This window comes from Phocoena phocoena, chromosome 5, assembly GCF_963924675.1.
Source record: "Phocoena phocoena chromosome 5, mPhoPho1.1, whole genome shotgun sequence".
In the NCBI taxonomy this organism is placed as follows: domain Eukaryota; kingdom Metazoa; phylum Chordata; class Mammalia; order Artiodactyla; family Phocoenidae; genus Phocoena; species Phocoena phocoena.
The window spans coordinates 78,063,841-78,082,693 of record NC_089223.1 but is presented as its reverse complement, the minus strand read 5'-3'; the positions used below and the strand labels follow the sequence as shown (position 1 = coordinate 78,082,693).

The 18,853-nt window shown below is 39.0% G+C and overlaps 1 protein-coding gene across 1 annotated transcript in view; it reads right to left on the bottom strand.

Annotated features, from left to right (window-relative positions):
- The window catches only part of ARAP2 (ArfGAP with RhoGAP domain, ankyrin repeat and PH domain 2), a 179,080-nt gene that overhangs the window by 9,320 nt on the left and 150,907 nt on the right, over positions 1-18,853 (bottom strand). Inside the window, exons 28-30 of the mRNA XM_065877252.1 lie at positions 15,560-15,642; positions 14,416-14,451; positions 4,410-4,473 (exon numbers count right to left, since the gene is read on the bottom strand). Coding sequence (XP_065733324.1) covers positions 4,410-4,473; positions 14,416-14,451; positions 15,560-15,642 — 183 coding nt within the window. The remainder of the gene's footprint in view (positions 1-4,409; positions 4,474-14,415; positions 14,452-15,559; positions 15,643-18,853) is intronic.

Sequence of the window (18,853 nt, the reverse complement as noted above, 5' to 3'; positions counted from 1 at the left end):
ATCATACTCTCATTATTATAACCAGTGATCACATCCCCAAATCTTCATTTCTGCATCCCACTTTTTCACATTTTTTCCCCACAGCTTTACTGAGGTATAATTGACAAAACTGTGAGATATTTAAACTGTACAACGTGATGATTTAATACATGCATACATTGTGAAAGGATTCCCCCCAGCGAGTTAATCAGCATATCTATCATCTCACATATTTAACCTTTCTGGGTTTCTTTTGGTGAGAACATTTAAGTTCTACTCTCTTAGCAAATTTAAATTATATAATACAGTGTTATGAACTATAGTCACCATGTCATCTATTAGATCCTCAGACCTTATTCATCTTATATCTGAAAGTATGTACCCTTTTACCAACCTCTCACTATTTCCCCCACAGCCCCTGGCAACCAACTGTTCCATTCTGTTTCTATGAGTTTGATTTTTATATGGGATACCATGCAGTAATTGTCTTTGTCTGGCTTAGTTCACTTAGCAAAATGCCCTCCAGGTTCATCCATGTTGTCCCAAATGACAGATTTCCTTTTTTAGGGCTGAACAATATTCCATTGTATACATGTTTGTATATATGTATGTGTGTGTATATACACACACACTACACACATCTTCTTTATCCATTCATCCATCAGTAGACACTTAAGGTTGTTTCCATACCCTGCCTATGGTGAATAATCCTGCAGTAAACATGGTTCTGCCTCTCACTTTCTGACCTTGACATCTTTCCAGGTAACCTAGTTTAGTTTCATTAACCCTAAATATTCTTTAGACTCCTTGAGACCTTCAGTCCATTCTCCACCACCATTCTACTTTTCACATTTTTTTCCCACTTCCTTCACAGTCTGGCTTAGATTTCATGGTCAATCAGTATACTCACCTCCTTATAAATAAGATCAAGTCCTGTGTTGCTTCTCCTTCGATCACACTTGCCTGGCAAAGCCCCAAGCCTAGTTAAACCCAATTATACTTACTCCATGGGTGCCTCCATATTCATGGAGGGGAAATAAAAAATAGAAAATCAATCTGGAGATGCATCTCACTTTAAATTTACCCTTAAATTTCAAGTGAGCACTTAGCCTTCCCTTCATATTCTAGTATAGTACAACTGGCTCCCTCACTCTCTGAAGGTATTATCTCATCTTTTATTCTGCCCCTACACTTCTAATATCCACCCCTGACTCACATGTGGTGACCTCACTGATTTAATTGAAAAATTATTAGTAATCCAATAATTTCATTTTCCCACCATGAAATGTACCAGTCTCTCTGCATCTATAGCCATATAAACAAGGCTCCCTTCTCTTCCAATAAGTATTTACTCTGATTATAAATAACTCTGCCCCAATCATATCTATAATCACTCAGTGGGCCAGAATATATAGTCAATAATATGAGAACAAATGTGCCCCACACTCTGTTGTACAATGATTTTTTTTCACAATGCTGAACACATGCACTTGCTCACATTGCTTCCTGTTGGCTCAGGGTCTCTGCTGGCTTAATATTCTATCCTCTAATTCCTTGATAGAATTCTCTACATGTATCACCTGGTTTTCCTCCTTCCTCCAAGCTTCTTATTTCTTTTGCTCAATTTTTCGCTTCTGTTTGACCTTTAACGTTTGGAATGTCCTAGGGCTTATTTGTCTGTCTTCTCTTTCTCTGTCTTTCTTTCCCTATAGCCTCCCCTCTCCAATTTTGTGTTCTAATTCTCTCTCATTCATACAGTCTCTCTCTCATCTCACCCTATCCTCCAATGGCCTTTCAATACAATCCAAATGCTGACTTCCACAAAATTTACATTTCGGCCACAAACTTTTGCCTGAGTTTTTGATCTATACACCTAAACTGCTACTCATCATATCCCCTTGTATGTCTAACAGGCATCTCAAATCTCATGTGGCCAAAACAGAACTCTCAATTTTCTTCTGCATCTCTGATAATGTCACCTACATTCATCAGCTGCCCAAGGCCAAACAAACAACTCGGACTCTTCCTTGATTTCTACTCCTCAAACTGCTATAGCTGATCAATCTGTAAGCTTTACTGCCTCGACCTTCAAATACTCCTGGATCTGAATGTCTTACCAGACCCACTGTTACCACCCTAGTCTGAGCTGCCATCTTCTTCCACAGAGCTGTTATTCCTGCTTCCATCTTTGACCTTCTACAGTGCAGTTCAACAAAGGAACCAAAATTATTATTTTCCAGTAATATAAGCTGATTATATCTTTCCCTTGTTTCCCACTGAAACTCCTAAACTGGGACTACATCATCTGTCCCCTGCCTTCCTTATCTCTTACATCCTGTCTCAGATAGGCCTTCATGATAGTCATGGAATAAGTCAAGATTATAACATGTCAGGACCTTGCTGACCCCTAACCCTGCCCTGGAATGCTCTGCCTGTCCTGCATACCTGGCTCCCTCATTTCAGACAGGTCTTAGCACACCTTTCAGATACTCAGAAAGGTATTCCCTGAGAATCTTTCTCAATTAATGTCCTCCTTATATCAGTCACACTGGCTTTCCTTTCCCTAGCTTATTTTATTTATTGTTTTATCACACTAATATCTATTTGAAATTTTATCAGATTATCCTCTATACTATTTTAGAAATACTAATTGAGCATGTACTTTGTAAGATGTATTGGGTTCTGTGATGCAGATATATAATTAGTTCTAATAAGACTGACAAGGTCCTTCCTATCATGGAGTTTACATTTTAGTAGGAAAAACAGACATAAACCTAAAGACACAAATGCTTTTTAATTAGTATGACAGTGTTGAAGTAGTAAAGAAGGCTAAGGGCTCCTATAGCCTGAAGGTCTAATTGGTCTGAAGGTCAGGGAAGGTTTCTCTGAGAATGTGACATGTAAGCCGAAGACTTTTGAGGCAGGGGTAAGGATGGGGATGGATATTAGAAAAGTATTCAGGGCACCAGAAAGAATGCATTGTAAGGGGCACTCACTGTTGGATTTTTTGTGTGTGTGTGTGTGTGTGTGTGTGTGTGTGTGTGTATTAACGTATATATTAATGTTTGCTATTTTCCTGTCTCTTTCCTTATGGAGGTGAACCATTAAATCCTCAAATCCAAACGGACCTCAGTGTTTACCTTAATCCTAAGAAGTGGAATGAACTTAAGAAATGTAATTGGGCTGAGTCTCTGGGGCCAACACAATGAGGGACAGGTGAGTCAGGGAGAAATAACTTGGTGGTAAGAGCAACCTCTGCTTCCTGGCTATTTACACCTTGATTTTCAACTAGAGTCTACTGACTTCAGTTATAAAAATGAAAACAATTTAGTTGTGCCATAACGAGACACTGTAACAGTTTTAGACTCTATAGTTCCAATTTTACTAATACTTCAAGCCTACTCTTTTTACAGTAGGACTTGAATATCTGGATTTTTAAACAGTCACAAAAAAGGAGCAAAGTCTCTAAAATGTTAGCCACTGGTCCTTTTCTGAAAATGCATTCCCAGGTAGTAATAGTAGAATCGGGCTGAGAAAAGCAGTGTTTATTAACCACTGGGAAGGTTAATAAGTTATATGAACAGAGAAAATGGTTTTCAAAACAAATAAGGACAAGATTTGGGGGTGAATTAACTTCTCACTTGTAAAAGAAACAGGGAAGCACGTCCTCAGTAATAAAGAGTGGCAACTTAATTGTTACCAGTGAATTTCAATGCTCTGTGGGGAAGCGTTGCTGGGAATTTGGCCAGACAAGGTTGGGGAAGAAACCAGTCCTATTAATGGGTCTATTTAACCCTTCACTGAAAGAGTGAGTGAGTCCTCCAATAGGGAGGAGACTAATTGGGGAATTGAGTATAGACGTTGGCCTCTGGTGACTCTGTGTTAAACCACTAACTAAATGTATGGTCCTAAGCAAATCATGGAGCCTTTGGTAACCTTTGTTCCCTCATCTATAAGCAGTGCCATGCAATTTGTTGCAAGGAATACATGAGTTAACTCTTTTGAAGTATCTAGCACACAATATGTATTTAAAGAAATGTACGTTCCTGTCCTTGTTTCTGGAAAAAGCAGGAAGCTGTGGGGAGAACAAGAAGGAAAAGAGCACATTTTCTAAACAAAGATTAATGTGGGACTCTGGGAGGACCACAGCTTAGACAAGTCCATTTCTTACACCATTGTCTTGAAGCATCTCCCCAAGCTGAGGAGCTGCTGGGCTGGCAAAAAAAAAAAAAAAAGATGCAACAAAGAGTAGACTCTCTTTCAAAGAGTAATGGGTAAATCTGGGTTCTCATATATTTAAAAAAACATGAATGAGAAAATAAAAGTATACACATAAAACTCATTAAAAATTCTTTGAAAACTACTACCTTATTAACATTTGCTATAAACAGTTGTTATACTTTACTGGCTAGTTGAAACAGATACAATACCTGGGCGATAAAGACATTGGCCATCCACTCCATCTGAGTTTGTGAACTATCACAACACAGGTGCCTGCAAAACAAGGTTTATAAACTATAATATTGAAAAAGACAGTGGAATTCTCCAGTGTATTTATTTGGTGAGTAAGCGATCAGAAACCTCTTGGGGTTTCTCCTCTTAATGACATTAATGTAATCAAAATGGGAGTATTTCAAAACAAGTTGCTTCAGCCTTCTGTTAAGTGTACAGTATCAAAATAGTATAAATATGCTAGTTTAACCAAAATATAGCCAGAGGCTTTGGTAACTGCTGAAAAATGATCGGTGGTATTTTTGGAAAGGCAGAAAGGTCAATGTCATTTGCTTTCTTAGGTACATGACGGTAAAACATCTTTTTCCCCAGAAACTCTGAGTCTAAGAAGAAAAAGTTTGTGCACATAAGAGCAGATTTTTGAAAAAGGCTTTATCAGCCACCTTCATTATGATTATAAACATTATACCCACAAGGCTCATGAAAAATGAACTAAATGAAAAACCACTGCATGTCCAATAACACTGATTCAGTAACCTTTTATTGAAAACCTACACAAAACAGAGATGTTGCCCTCTAGGTTCACATCATCTATTAGGGGAGCCAGGAATATAAACAAATAAATTATAAGACAGTGAGAAAAAGAGAAAGTAAAGTTGAACACAAACATAGAAAGAAAGGGAGCTTCAAGATGGCGGAAGAGTAAGACATGGAGACCACCTTCCTCCCCACAAATACATCAGAAATACATCTACATAAGGAACAACTCCTACAGAATACCTACTGAACTCTGGCAGAAGACCTCAGACGTCCTAAAAGGCAAACTCCCCACATACCTGGGTAGGGCAAAAGAAAAAACAGAGACAAAAGAATAGGGACAGAACCTGCACCAGTGGGAGGGAGCTGTGAAGGAGGAAAGATTTCCACACACTAGAAGCCCCTTCGCGGGCGGAGACTGCGGGTGGCGGAGCGGGGAAGCTTCGGAGCCACAGAAGAGAGCACAGTAACGGGTGCGGAGGGCAAAGTGGAGAGATTCCTGCATGGAGGATCGGTGCTGACCAGCACTCACCAGCCCAAGAGGCTTGTCTGCTCACCTGCCGGGACAGGTGGGGGCTGGGAGCTGAGGCTCGGGCTTCCATCGGATCCCAGGGAGAGGAATGGGGTTGGCTGCGTGAACACAGCCTGAAGGGGGCTAGTGCGCCACAGCTAGCTGGGAGCGAGTCTGGGAAAAAGTCTGGAACTGCCTAAGAGGCAAGAGACTTTTTCTTGCCTCTTTGTTTCCTGGTGCGCGAGGAGAGGGGATTAAGAGTGTGGCTTAAAGGAGCTCCAGAGATGGGCGCAAGCTGTGGATATCAGCGTGGACCCCAGAGATGAGCATGAGACACTAAGGTTGCTGCTGAAGCCACCAAGGAGCCTGTGTGCAAGCACAGGTCACTATCCACACCTCCCTTCCGGAGAGCCTGTGCAGCCTGCCACTGCCAGGGTCCCGTGATCCAGGGACAACTTCCCCGGGAGAACACACAGTGCACCTCAGGCTGGTGCAACGTCACACCAGCCTCTGCCACTGCAGGCTTGCCCCGAAATCTGTACCCCTCACTCCCCAAGGCCTGAGTGAGCCAGAGCCCCCAAATAAGCTGCTCCTTTAATCCCGTCCTGTCTGAGCAAAGAACAGATGCCCTCAGTGACCTACATGCAGAGGCGAGGCCAAATCCAAAGTTGAACCCCAGGAGCTGTGCAAACAAAGAAGAGAAAGGGAAATCTCTCCCAGCAGCCTCAGGAGCAGAGGATTAAATCTCCACAGTCAACTTGATGTACCCTGCATCTGTGGAATACCTGAATAGACAAAGAATCATCCCAAACTGAGGATGTTGACTTCAGGAGCAACGATATATATATATATTTTTCCCTGTTTCTCTTTTTGTGAGTGTGTATTTGTATACTTCTGTGTGTGATTTTGTCTCTATAGCTTTGCTTTTACCATTTGTCCTAGGGTGCTGTCTGTCCATTTTTTTGTTTTTTAGTTTTCAGCACTTGTTATCATTGGTAGATATCGTTTTTGGTTTGTTGCTCTCTTCTTTCTTTCTTTTTACTACTTAAAATTTTTTAAATAATTATTATTTATTTAATAACTTTATTTTATTTTATCTTCTTTGTTTCTTTTTTTTCTCCCTTTTATTCTGAGCCGTGCAGATGACAGGCTCTTGGTGCTCCAGCCAGACATAAGGGCTGTGCCTCTGCGGTGGGAGAGCCAAGTTCAGGACACTGGTCCACAAGAGACCTCCTAGTTCCACATAATATCAAAGGGCAAAAATCTCCCAGAGATCTCCTTCTCAACGCCAAGACCCAGCTCCACTCAACGACCAGCAAGTTACAGTGCTGGACAGCCTATGCCAAACGACTAGCAAGACAGGAACACAACCCCACCCATTAGCAGAGAGGATGCCTAAAATCATAATAAGGCCACAGAAAACCCAAAACACACCACCAGATGTGGACCTGCCTACCAGAAAGACAAGATCCAGCCTCATCCACCAGAACACAGGCACTAGTCCCCTCCACCTGGAAGTCTACACAACCCACTGAACCAACCTTAGCCACTGGGGACAGACACCAAAAACAACAGGAACTACGAACCTGCAGCCTGCGAAAAGGAGACCCCAAACACAGTAAGTTAAACAAAATGAGAAGACAGAAAAACACACAGCAGATGAAGGAGCAAGGTAAAAACCCACCAGACCGAACAAATGAAGAGGAAATAGGCAGTCTACCTGAAAAAGAATTCAGGATAATGATAGTGAAGATGATCCAAAATCTTGGAAATACAATGGAGAAAATACAAGAAATGTTTAACAAGGACCTAGAAGAATGAAAGAGCAAACAAACAGTGATGAAGAACACAATACATGAAATTAAAAATTCTCTAGAAGGAATCATTAGCAGAATAACTAAGGCAGAAAAACGGATAAGTGACCTGGAACATAAAATAGTGGAAATTACTACAGAGCACAATAAAGAAAAAATAATGAAAAGGTTGAAGACAGTCTCAGAGACCTCTGGGACAATATTAAACACACCAACATTTGAATTATAGGGGTCCCAGAAGAAGAAGAGAAAAAGAAAGGGGCTGGGAAAATATTTGAAGAGGTTATAGTTGAAAACTTCCCTAATATGGGAAAGGAAATAGGTAATCAAGTCCAGGAAGCACAGAGAGACCCATATAGGATAAGACCAAGGAGAAATATGCCAAGACACATATTAATCAAACTATCAAAAAATTAAATACAAAGAAAAAGTATTGAAGGCAGCAAGGGAATAACAACAAATAACACACAAGGGAATCCCCATAAGGTTAACAGCTGATCTTTCAGCAGAAACTCTGCAAGCCAGAGGGAGTAGAAGGACATATTTAAAGTGATGAAGGAGAAAAACCTACAACCAAGATTACTCTACCCAGCAAGGATCTCATTCAGATTTTGTTGTTGTTGTTGTGGTACACGGGCCTCTCACTGTTGTGGCCTCTCCTGTTGCAGAGCACAGGCTCCGGACATGCAGGCTCAGCGGCCATGGCTCATGGGCCCAGCCGCTCTGTGGCAATGTGGGATCTTCCCAGACCGGGGCATGAACCCGTGTCCCCTGCTTCGGCAGGCGGACTCCCAACCACTGCGCAACCAGGGAAGCCTTCATTCAGATTTGATGGAGAAATTAAAACCTTTACAGACAAGCAAAAGCTAAGAAAACTCAGGACCACCAAACCAGCTTTACAGCAAATGCTAAAGGAACTTCTCTAGGCAGGAGACAAAAGAGAAGGAAAAGACCTACAATAACAAACCCAAAACAATTAAGAAAATGGGAATAGGAACATACATATCGATAATTACCTTAATGTAGATGGATTAAATGCTCCAACCAAAAGACACAGACTGGCTGAATGGATACGAAAACAACACCCATATATACGCTGTCTACAAGAGACTCACTTCAGACTTAGGAACACATACATACTGAAAGTGAGGGGATGGAAAAAGATATTTCATGCAAATGTAAATCAGAAGAAAGTTGGAGTAGCAATTCTCATATCTACAAAATAGCCTTGAAAACAAAGAGTATTACAAGAGACAAAGAAGGACACTACATAATGATTAAGGGATAAATCCAAGAAGATATAACAATTGAAAATACTTATGAACCCAACATAGGAGCACCCCAATACATAAGGCCAATACTAACAGCCATAAAAGGGGAAATCAACGTTAACACAATCATAGTAGGGGACTTTAACACCCCACTTTTACCAATGGACAGATCATCCAAAATGAAAGTAAATAAGGGAACACAAGCTTTAAGTGATACATTAAACAAGATGGACTTAATTGATATTTATAGGACAATCCATCCAAAAACAACAGAATACATTCTTCTCAAGTGCTCATGGAACATTCTCCAGGATAGATCATATGCTGGGTCACAAATCAAGCCATGGTAAATTTAAGAATACTGAAATCATATCAAGTATCTTTTCTGACCACAACACTATGAGACTAGATATCAATTACAGGAAAAAAATCTGTAAAAAATACAAACACATAGAGGCTAAACAACACACTACTTAATAACCAAGAGATCACTGAAGAAATCAAAGGGGAAATAAAAAAATACCTAGAAACAAATGACAATGAAAACAGGTTGGCCCAAAAACTATGAGATGCAGCAAAAGCTGTTCTAAGAGGGAAGTTTATAGCAATACAATCCTACTTAAGGAACAAGAAACATCTCAGATTAACAACCTAACCTTCCACATAAAGCAATTAGAGAAAGAAGAACAAAAAAATGCCAACGTTAGCAGAAGGAAAGAAATAAAAAAGATCAGATCAGAAATAAATGAAAAAGAAATTATGAAAACGATAGCAAAGATCAATAAAACTAAAAGCTGGTTCTTTGAGACAATAAACAAAATTGATAAATCATTAGCCAGACTCATCAAGAAAAAAAGGGAGGGAGCCTGAACCAAGATGGTAGAGTAGAAGGAAGTCCTCTCACTCCTTCTTGTGAGAACACCAGAATCACAACTAGCTGCTGGACAATCATAGACAAGAAGACACTGGAACTCACCAAAAAAGATACCCCACATACAAAGACAAAGGAGAAGCCACAATGACATGGTATGAGGGGCGCAATCACTGCAAAATCAAATCCCATAACTGCTAGGTGGGTGACTCAGAGACTGGAGAACACTTATACCACAGAAGTCCACCCACTGGAGTTAAGGTTCTGAGCCCCACGTCAGCCTTCCTAACTTGGGGGTCTGGCAATGGGAGGAGGAATTCCTAGAGAATCAGACTTTGAAGGCTAGTGGGATTTGATTGCAGGAATTCGACAGGATTGGGGGAAACAGAGACTGCACTCTTGGAGGGCACACACAAAGCACTGTGCGCATTGGGACCCAGGGGAAGGAGCAGTAACCCCAGGGAAGACTGAACCAGACCTATCAGCTAGTGTTGGAGGGTCTCCTACAGAGGTGGGGGGTGGTTGTGGCTCACCGTGGGGACAAGGACACAGGCAGCAGAAGTTCTGGGAAGCAGTCCTTGGCATGAGCCCTCCCAGAGTCGGCCATTAGCCACACCATAGAGCCCAGGTAGGCTCCAGTGTTGCGTTGCCTCAGGCCAAACAACCAGTAGGGAGGGAACCCAGCCCCACCCACCAGCAGTCAAGTGGATTAAAGTTTTACTGAGCTCTGCCCACCAGAGCAACACCCAGCTCTACCCACCACGATTCCCTCCCATCAGGAAACCTGCACAAGCCTCTTAGATAGCCTCATCCACCAGAGGGCAGACAGCAGAAGCAAGAAGAACTACAATCCTGTAGCCTGTGGAACAAAAACCACATCCACAGAAAGACAGACAAGATGAAAAGGCAGAGGGCTATGTACCAGATGAAGAAACAAGATAAAACCCCAGAAAAACGACTAAATGAAGTGGAGATAGGCAAGCTTCCAGAAAAAGAATTCAGAATAATGATAGAGAAGATGACCCAGGACCTCGGAAAAAAAATGGAGGCAAAGATTGAGAACATGCAAGTAATGTTTAACAAAGACGTAGAAGAATTAAAGAACAAATAGAGATGAACAATACAATAACTGAAATGAAAACTACACTAGAGGGACTCAATAGCAGAATAACTGAGGCAGAAGAATGGATAAGTGGCGTGGAAGACAGAATGGTGGAATTCACTGCTGTGGAACAGAGTAAAGACAAAAGAATGAAAAGAAATGAAGACAGCCTAAGAGACCTCTGGGACAACATTCGCATTACAGGGGTCCCAGAAGGAGAAGAGAGAGAGAAAGATCCCGAGAAAATATTTGAAGAGATTACAGTGAAAACCTTCCCTAACATGGGAAAGGGAATAGCCACCGAAGTCCAGGAAGCACAGCGAGTCCCATGCAGGATAAACCCAAGGAGAAACATGCTGAGACACATAGTAATCAAATTGGCAAAAATTAAAGACAAAGAAAAATTATTGAAAGCAGCAAGGGAAAAACGAAAAATACCATACAAGGGAACTCCCATAAGGTTAACAGCTGATTTCTCAGCAGAAACTCTACAAAGCCAGAAGGGAGTGGCATGATATACTTAAAGTGATGAAAGGGAAGAACATACAACCAAGTTTACTCTACCTGGCAAGGATCTCACTCAGATTTGATGGAGAAACCAAAAGCTCTACAACAAATGGCACAGGAACTTCTCTAAGTGGGAACCATAAGAGAAGAAAAGGACCTATAAAAACACACCCTAAACAATTAAGAAAACGGTCATAGGAACATACATATCAATAATTACCTTAAACGTGAATGGATTAAATGCTCCCACTAAAAGACACAGGCTTGCTGAATGGATAAAAAAACGAGACCCATCTATATGCTGTCTACAAGAGTCCCACTTCAGACCTCGGGACACATAAAGACTGAAAGTGAGGGGATGGATAAAGATATTCCATGCAAATGGAAATCAAAAGAAAGCTAAAGTAGCAATACTCATATCAGATAAAATAGATATTAAAATAAAGAATGTTACAAATGACAAGCAAGGACAATACATAATGATCAAGGGATCAATCCAAGAAGAAGATATAACAATTATAAATATGTATGCACCCAACATAGGAGCACCTCAATACATAAGGCAACTGCTAACGGCTGTAAAAGAGGAAATCGACAGTAACAGAATAATTTTGGGGGACTTTAACACCTCACTTTACACCAATGGACAGACCATCCAAAATGAAAATAAATAAGGAAAGAGAAGCTTTAAATGACACAAGAGACCAGATAGCTTTAATTGATATTTATAGGACATTCCACCCAAAAGCAGCAGATTACACTTTCATCTCAAGTGCGCAGGGAACATTCTCCAGGATAGATCACATCTTGGGTCACAAATCAAGCCTCAGTAAATTTACGGAAATTGAAATCATATCAAGCATCTTTTCTGACCACAATGCTATGAGATTAGAAATGAATTACAGGGGAAAAAACATAAAAAACAGAAAAACATGGAGGCGAAACACTAGGTTACTAAATAACCGAGAGATCGCTGAAGAAATCAAAAAGGAAATCAAAAAATAGCTAGAGACAAATGAGAATGAAAACATGACAACCCAAAACATATGGGATGCAGTAAAAGCAGTTCTAAGAGGGAAGTTTATAGCTATACAAGCCTACCTCAAGAAACAAGAAAAATCTCAAATAAATAATCTAACCTTACACCTAAAGGAACTAGAGAAAGAAGAAGAAACAAAATCCACAGTTAATAGAAGGAAAGACATCATAAATATCAGAGCAGAAATAACTGAATTAGAAACAAAGAAAAGAATAGCAAGGATCAATACAATCAAAAGCCGGTTCTTTGAGAAGATAAACAAAATTGATAAGCCATTAGCCAGACTCATCAAGAAAAAGAGGGAGAGGACTCAAATCAATAAAATTAGAAATGAAAAAGGAGAAGTTACAACAGACACTGCAGAAATACAAAGCATCACAAGAGACTACTACAAGCAACTCTATGCCAATAAAATGGACAACCTGGAAGAAATGGACAAATTCTTAGAAAGGTATACGCTTCCAAGACTGAACCAGGAAGAAATAGAAAATATGAACTGACCAATCACAAGTAATGAAATTGAAACTGTGATTAAAAATCTTCCAATAAACAAAAGTCCAGAACCAGATGGCTTCACAGGTGAATTCTATCAAACATTTAGAGAAGAGCCAACACTCAAACTCTTCCAAAAAGTTGCAGAGGAAGGAACACTCCCAAACTCATTCTATGAGGCCACCATCACCCTGATACCAAAACCAGACAAAGACACTATGCAAAGAGAAAATTATAGGCCAATATCACTGATGAATATAGGTGCAAAAATCCTCAACAAAATACTAACAAACAGAATCCAACAACACATTAAAAGGATCATATACCATGATCAAGTAGGATTTCTCCCAGGGATGCAAGGATTCTTCAATATATGCAAATCAATCAACATGATACACCATATTAACAAACTGAAGAATAAAAACCATATGACCATCTCAATAGATGCAGAAAAAGCTTTGACAAAGTTCACCACCCATTTATGATAAAAACTCTCCAGAAAGGGGGCATAGAGGGAACCTACCTCAACATAATAAAGGCTATATACAACAAACCCACAGCAAACATCATTCTCAATGGTAAGAAAATGAAAGCATTTCCTCTAAGATCAGGAACAAGACAAGGATGTCCACTCTCACGGCTCTTATTCAAAATAGTTTTGGAAGTCCTATCCTCGGCACTCAGAGAAGAAAAAGAAATAAAAGGAATACAAATTGGAAAAGAAGAAGTAAAACTGTCATTGTTTGCAGATGGCGTGATACTATACATAGAGAATCCTAAAGATGCCACCAGAAAACTACTAGAGCTAATCAATGAATTTGGTAAAGTAACAGGATACAAAATTAATGCAGAGAAATCTCTTGCATTTCTATACACTAATGATGAAAAATCTGAAAGAGAAATTAAGGAAACACTCCTATTTACCACTGCAGCAAAAAGAATAAAATACCTAGGAATAAACCTACCTAGAGAGACAAAAGACCTGTATACACAAAATTATAAGACACTGATGAAAGAATTAAAGATGATACCAACAGATGGAGAGATATACCATGTTCTTGTATCGGAAGAATGAATACTGTGAAAATGACTATACTACCCAACGCAATCTACAGATTCAATGCAATCCCTATCAAATTACCACTGGCATTTTTAACGGAATTAGAACAAAAAATCTTAAAATTTGTATGGAGACACAAAAGACCCAGAATAGTCAAAGCAGTCTTGAGGGAAAAAAGCGGAGCTGGAGGAATCAGACTCCGTGACTTCAGACAATACTACAAAGCTACAGTAATCAAGACAATATGGTACTGGCACAAAAACAGAAACATAGATCAAGACAGTCTCTTCATAAGTGGTGCTGGGAAAACTGGACAGCTACATGTAAAAGAATGAAATTAGAACACTCCCTAACACCATACACAAAAATAAACTCAAAATGGATTAGAGAAAAAAATACCTCTATGGAAAGAACAGGTTTAAAACTAAAATTTTTTTTTTTACTCTGAGTTTTGGTTACTTATTATCCTTTATTTAAAACTGAGTTTTGCCTGCTTATCCCATAAAACCAGAGATTCATTTACATAATGAGTAGGAAGAAATCATGTGTAGCTTCTCTTTAGAGGCAGTGGCAAATAGGATACGAGACTGAAATAGACCTAAACCCTGAAGCAAATCTACTTTCCTCTTCATAAGCTCAAAGTATTTAGAAAAGATTTTAACTTCACTTAGAAGAAACATTTCCTGTCTCTAGATCTATCTGCCAAATAATATCGTTATTCATTTACTCATCCTGTATCATCAATATATCAAATCCAAAACTTGCTGGCTGTTAACTTACCAGAGATGTTTTTCAGAATATGCCGTCAATCCCCAACTGCATCGCGTGGGAAAAAAACACATGCATACATATTAAAAATGATTCATTTTATAAGATAATACACAGGATTAGATGTTAAGGAGGTAATATTTAATGGTGGGAATGCATAACAGAATTGATACCCACAAGTGATGATTCATTGGGTATGATTTATCTAGAGGTAAATGATAGATGTTGAGGTATTTGGCTACAAATTTAAATACACTGAAGGACACAGGGGGAAAGGGTCTCATGATGTTATGCGGCAGTGGGGGAAATCTCTCACAGGATATTCGGGGCTGAGTAAGGACAGATGTCTAGGAAAATGGCCAAAATAAGATAATATATATATATTTACTTATTGATACTGTGAGAAATTTTAAAGAATGTGCCAGTCACAACACAGATATATGTGCTGGGCTTAGAAATTAAGCACAGAGGCAAAAGTGAGGACATTTTCAGTGATAGAATCTGAATCATATGCAGTTCATTAAAATGGCATTTCATGATATTAAAAGTATTAGTGCAAACATTAATTAGCTAATCGAAGTAATCCATGATGAGAAAGTGTGGTATAACTCGAATGTTGGGTTGATTCAAGTGCTAATGAGAAACATAATATTTAAGAAGGGTCCACTTCCTCTCAACCATCTGTGTGCTGTGGGTTTATTACCAAACTCAGCAAAACGAAGGGGGCAAATTATAGAGCCAAGACCAAGATGATGTAAAAGCCATGGAGGCTGGAGGGCAGCATTTGTCTTCCTTTGGGTAGACTTGTTTGGAACATTCCTTACATCGCTAGGCTGTGACTGAGCAAGGAATGGGATGTGGAGAAACCCATGTGCTTCCCAGTAGACAGGGCCTTCTGGGGATTTCTTGTTCTACACCGAGGAGATGCAATCACCCAGTAGCTTGACTTGAGCGGGAACATCATCATCCCTCCTTATCCACCCACACAGGTTCCCTTGATCTGCCATAGGTCTCCTGCCACATGTCTGTGGCAACTTAAGGAATCTTTCTAAAGCTTAACTTATAACCAGTTAGACTAATGCCACTGATCCCTAAGTCCTTGAACAGACATACTTTTCTGTAACTTTTTCAACAGCTCTTCCCTTCCAAGCTTTACCTTGTTGGAGGCTTCATCTTCTTTTTTACTCCAAGATAAAACTTCATTGAACTGAGAGAAAACATTTTGTCAGGTTTACTACTCTGTAAAGGAAAACAAGGTAAATTTGTAATTCAACAGATTTTATCAGTATCCTTCTATTTTCCTTAAGTATTAAGAATTGAGTTTAGAATGTTTAGTTTCTCCAATGTTTCATGAATGTAATACCAAATTTTTAGTAAATGAAGATTGTTTTGATTAAAATGTTATAAATTTAAATAAATCTGGATACATATATATGATTACATAGGTGTGTATATATACAAACACACATACAATAATTCCTTATTCAAAACACTTGGGACCAGATGTATATGAGAATTGATAATTTTTCAATTTTTCATACTTAAAAAATACATGTGCAATATACTTTGTAACTCCATGATACCACCAGTGTTGTCTGGGGCAGCACCCTATATTCAAATATATTCATATTTCTCTATAAAAATGCATGACATTTCATACAGTGTGAATAAGTAAAGGTCATAAATATTGTTATGGACTGAATGTTAGTCCACAGTATAGATGAGAATTTAAGTTGAAAAACTTTGGTTAACAATTATCCTAGTCCTTATTAAACAAATCTTTCTTTAGACATGCATTTATGATGGCATAATTATCAAAAATAAATTATGATAAACAGTTACATCTTTTACCTCACTTTATGTTACCAATGCTATCTCTGTTCATTTTTATGCCAGGATATTATCTAACCTATTTTAGTTTTACTGTATGAATAAATAGTTGGATGGGAAATACTTGACAATTATTTTACTTTTTATGTCCCCCCAAATGTTTGCAAATACTCTTCTCTGTTTACCCTTTGAGGTGAGTTATCAAATCATTTTTTCCAAGTTCTAAAAATAATTCCCTTTGCAATTTTGAAAAGAATTACATTAAACCTATAGATCAATATTAGTAGACTTTGTGTTTTTTTGTGTTTTTATATATAAATTTATTTTTTGGCTGCTTTGGGTTTTTGTTGCTGGGCGTGGGCTTTCTCTAGTTGCGGTGAGCGGGGGCTACTCCTCGTTGCTGTGCACAGGCTTCTCACTGCCTTGGCTTCTCTTGTTGCAGAGCACAGGCTCTAGGCAGGCAGGCTTCAGTAGTTGTGGCATACTGGCTCAGTAGTTGTGGCTCGAGGGCTCTAGCGCACAGGCTCAGTAGTTGTGGGGCACAGGCTTAGTTGCTCTGCGGCATGTGGGATCTTCCCGGACCAGGGCTCGAACCCGTGTCCCCTGCATTGGCAGGCGGATTCTTAACCACTGCACCACCAGGGAAGTCCATAGATCAATATTAGTAGACTTTACATTAATTTTCTTTCATTTCTATCAGTGCAGTTCTGTAGTTTTCTTCATGTAAGCCTCTTCTTCTTAAGGTCATTTTCTGGTTAGTTTATGTGTTTGGTTTGGGGGTATTGATTTTTTAGCTTGCTATTTTAATGAATGTTAAGGAATAACACTTGAAGTCTGATATGGAACAGTGAGGTAGCTTTGTAATGCAGTAAGTTTTCCATATAGGAAAGAGTCAAGGAGAGGAGCATGTAGGAGTGTATATAGTAGCACAGACTCCTGGACCCCTTTGTCAGAGGTTCAATCGGATTACATCTGTGGTTAATGTCCCTCCTCAAAGCTTAGACTGCTAGTCCCAATGGAGGCAGCAGCAGGGTCAGGTGAGAGGCTGCAGTTCCAGTAGTACAGGTAGAGGGGACCTGCACATTTAAGAATGAGAAGCACTGTGCCTGATCTAAGTAGTCTTATTTATACACGGCATTGATAAGCCCAGGACTGCCTATATTTTGAAATACTGTTGGCAATAGAGAGAGAGCCTGAAGTAATACAACTGATTCCCAAGCCACTCTGGACATGCCAGCTCATGACTTTGTATTTTATCCTGTCCAAAGAGAACACAGATGCCATAATTTAAGATGAGTTCAGCCAAGGTGGAAAGAAACCCTTTTCAGTTTCAATCTTTAAACTGAATAAGCGTAAATAGGAACTGTAAGGATCCTAATGCAAAGTTCTATTAAAAGAAATCTCTTTTGGCATTATAACTTTACTGTTGGTTTATTACAACACTTTAGGTATGTGTACTTTCTGGAGTATTTCTTCAAAAAGTTGAAGTGTTATGAAGTGTATAGTATGTTGCTACAGGCAGTATATTTCAAAGTAAAATTTTTAACTGAGCCAATTAAATTAGTGTGCTTAAAAAAATTATTCTTGTTACTAAGAAGAGTTTGCTTATTAGTGCGGGCAACTTTTAACGACCACTCCCTCCCCATTTGCTTTTTTCACGCTTCCTTGTGGCAGGTTTTAAAATTTACATCAGCTTGGGGAAAAACATTATAAAAAACCTGAATTGTGTAAAGTGTCATATTTGAAAATATTTGGTACTATTAAAATGAAAAACACTTATCCTCTTTAAGTAAAATTCCATCAGCAATAACACCAAGACAAAATAATACAAATTATTGTTTCTATAGTAAGAAACAATAAAGCCTCTGCATAAAGCCTTTGGAAATAGACATCTGGGAATGAATTCTGACTCTATCGCTTATAGGCTAAGTGATCTTGGGCAAGTTATGTAATATCTTGGTATACTACATTTCTTCATCTGTCAAGGGGGAATAACTATAGCACTAGTTTCATAGGATTATTGTAAAGATAAAGTGCGATAATCAAAGCGAAATATATAGAACTCTGCTTTTTATGGATTAATGGGTTGAATGTTAGTTGGGGCCATTATGACTGCACTTCTATTGCTACTAGTTGTTTCTAGCAACCTTCTGTTGCCACACAATGGAAGCGTAGGTTCCTTAATGGGACTAAAAAGTCCATGATGATTTTAAAATACCCTAAGCAGATATCCAACTACACAAGTGACAGTTAACCAACATGTAAATGGAAGGACAAGGATGAAGGAAATGAGTCTAATGAAGATCAACGTGGGTGACGCATTGAAGAAAACCAAACAAAATTCAATCAGATTGAGTTCTAGATGGCTAGAATAAGCAGCTGTGAAGTTTAGCATTTCCTTTCATGAACATAAACCTACAGTTCATGAACCTTAAAATCTGATGTGTTTGGCTCACATAATCCCAAATTCTTAAATGCCTTATTTCTGCAAACTCCACTCTTCCTGCACTGAAAAAAGTGAAGAATGATATCAAATGATAAACGATAACAATCGTTTGATACCCACACAGATTCCCTGCTAGGTTTATCAGATGGAGTAACAAAGTGTGACTTCCAGTAT